This window comes from Anoplophora glabripennis, unplaced genomic scaffold, assembly GCF_000390285.2.
Source record: "Anoplophora glabripennis isolate ALB-LARVAE unplaced genomic scaffold, Agla_2.0 scaffold7610, whole genome shotgun sequence".
Lineage (NCBI taxonomy): Eukaryota > Metazoa > Arthropoda > Insecta > Coleoptera > Cerambycidae > Anoplophora > Anoplophora glabripennis.
This window is the reverse complement of record NW_019423685.1, coordinates 1-1,520: the sequence shown is the minus strand read 5'-3', so window position 1 is coordinate 1,520 and position 1,520 is coordinate 1. Positions and strand designations below refer to the sequence as shown.

Sequence of the window (1,520 nt, the reverse complement as noted above, 5' to 3'; positions counted from 1 at the left end):
ACCTACCAGTAGTTAAGGTAATCTTTCCTAACCAACTTAACATAAAGCTACAAATGGTACCATTATTAATTTTTATATAAGAAAAAAAGTAGTTTGTGAAATAGAGCATAATCTTATTAAAGTTTTTTGTTTTTCCTACATATTTTTTTTTTTTGATATTTGATATTTCTGTACATCAACTTTGTTCAGGTTTAGTTATCCATTTACGTTAACTTAATATTAATAATTAAAATCAAAAGTAAAAAGTAGTGGTTAGCGATAGACAATACTTTGAAAAATAATAATGTACACAATTTTTCATAATCAAGTCTTGAATTCACAAAAAAAATACATCAAAATTAATTCATATTTTAACAAAATATACCGAGACATTTCCAAAGAAAAGGTCAGCATTTGTGGACAATCAAAAGTTAAAGATACACGCCAAATTTGACAGAAATTGCTCTACGGGTTTTTTTGCAATTCAAACAAATTAATTTTTTTTTCCAATCCAATTCTGGGACCCTAGAAATTGAGAAACCCGAGATTAACCCCAATTTCCAAAAATTGGACTCCGCAGACACATATTTATAGAAAAATACTTTTTTCGTTGATTCGTAGAATCGTCCATTAAAGTTTCACAAGCATTTTACTTACACCCTGTATTTCGCTAATTGTCACCCGAAATCTCCCTTAAATCTTGCGCTCCCCATAGCAGACGTTTTACATAAACCAAAATCCTGCACTTACTTGTCAATGCAGTCTACGGCCGACATCTTGCTCTCGAACGAGCTCTTCCTGGCCCTGCTGATCTTCCTCTTCTTGTCGATTATCTCCCTCACCTGCATCTCCACGTTGGCACTCTTCTCGTCCGTCGAAACGTTCGCCTCCGAACGTTTCGCCGACACGTTGTTGGAATACAGCACGTTATTGACGTACGTCCCATACGGCGAGTAGTTTATCAGCTCGTAGTGCTTCGTGTACTGAAACAATCAGATTCCAAGACAACTGTAAAGACTTTTAAACGACCACCGTACCTCGTCGTAGAAGATGACGGCGTGCTTGGGAACGATGAAGTTGCAGTAACCGAACTTCTCCAGGTCGACGTCGTTGGCCGAGCCCTTGCCCACGTTCAGCACCCTGTACCGCATGGCGACCGCCTCAGGGAACCTGGCCGACACGGTGGGTCGGAAGCCCATGAAGCTGGCATCGTGCCTCACCTCGGTCGGGTCGACCTCCGTCGTCCTCACGTTGTAGAAGTGCTTAGAGACGACAGGGCAGAGCATGGCACGGGCTCGGATGGTAGATTTCGGCTTGGTTTTCTTTTTGGGGCTGGAGAAGACCCTCGATATCCTGTCGATGTCGGCGGGGGTGAGCAGTTCGCTGGGCAGCGGCATTTGACGGAATTTCTCTTTCAGACTCGCCGAGAAGAGGTTGTTCGGGGACGGGGGGGTGTTGACCAGCTGCTGGATCCGCTGATAAGCCAGAAGCTTGAGGAGTCTGTCGTCCAGTTGCCTCAACTCCAACTCCACTAAAAAAAT

The 1,520-nt window shown here is 42.7% G+C and overlaps 1 protein-coding gene across 1 annotated transcript; it reads right to left on the bottom strand.

Annotated features, from left to right (window-relative positions):
* Window positions 1–729: 729 nt before the first annotated feature.
* Window positions 730–1,504, bottom strand: LOC108916862 (PHD finger protein 12-like; the record flags this gene model as incomplete). Its single annotated transcript, XM_018723171.1, has 2 exons — window positions 1,017–1,504; window positions 730–962 (listed from the first exon to the last, which is right to left on the bottom strand). Coding segments are annotated over exons 1-2 (593 nt in total), but the record flags the coding sequence as incomplete, so codon positions are not given.
* Between the last annotated feature and the right edge of the window lie 16 nt (window positions 1,505–1,520).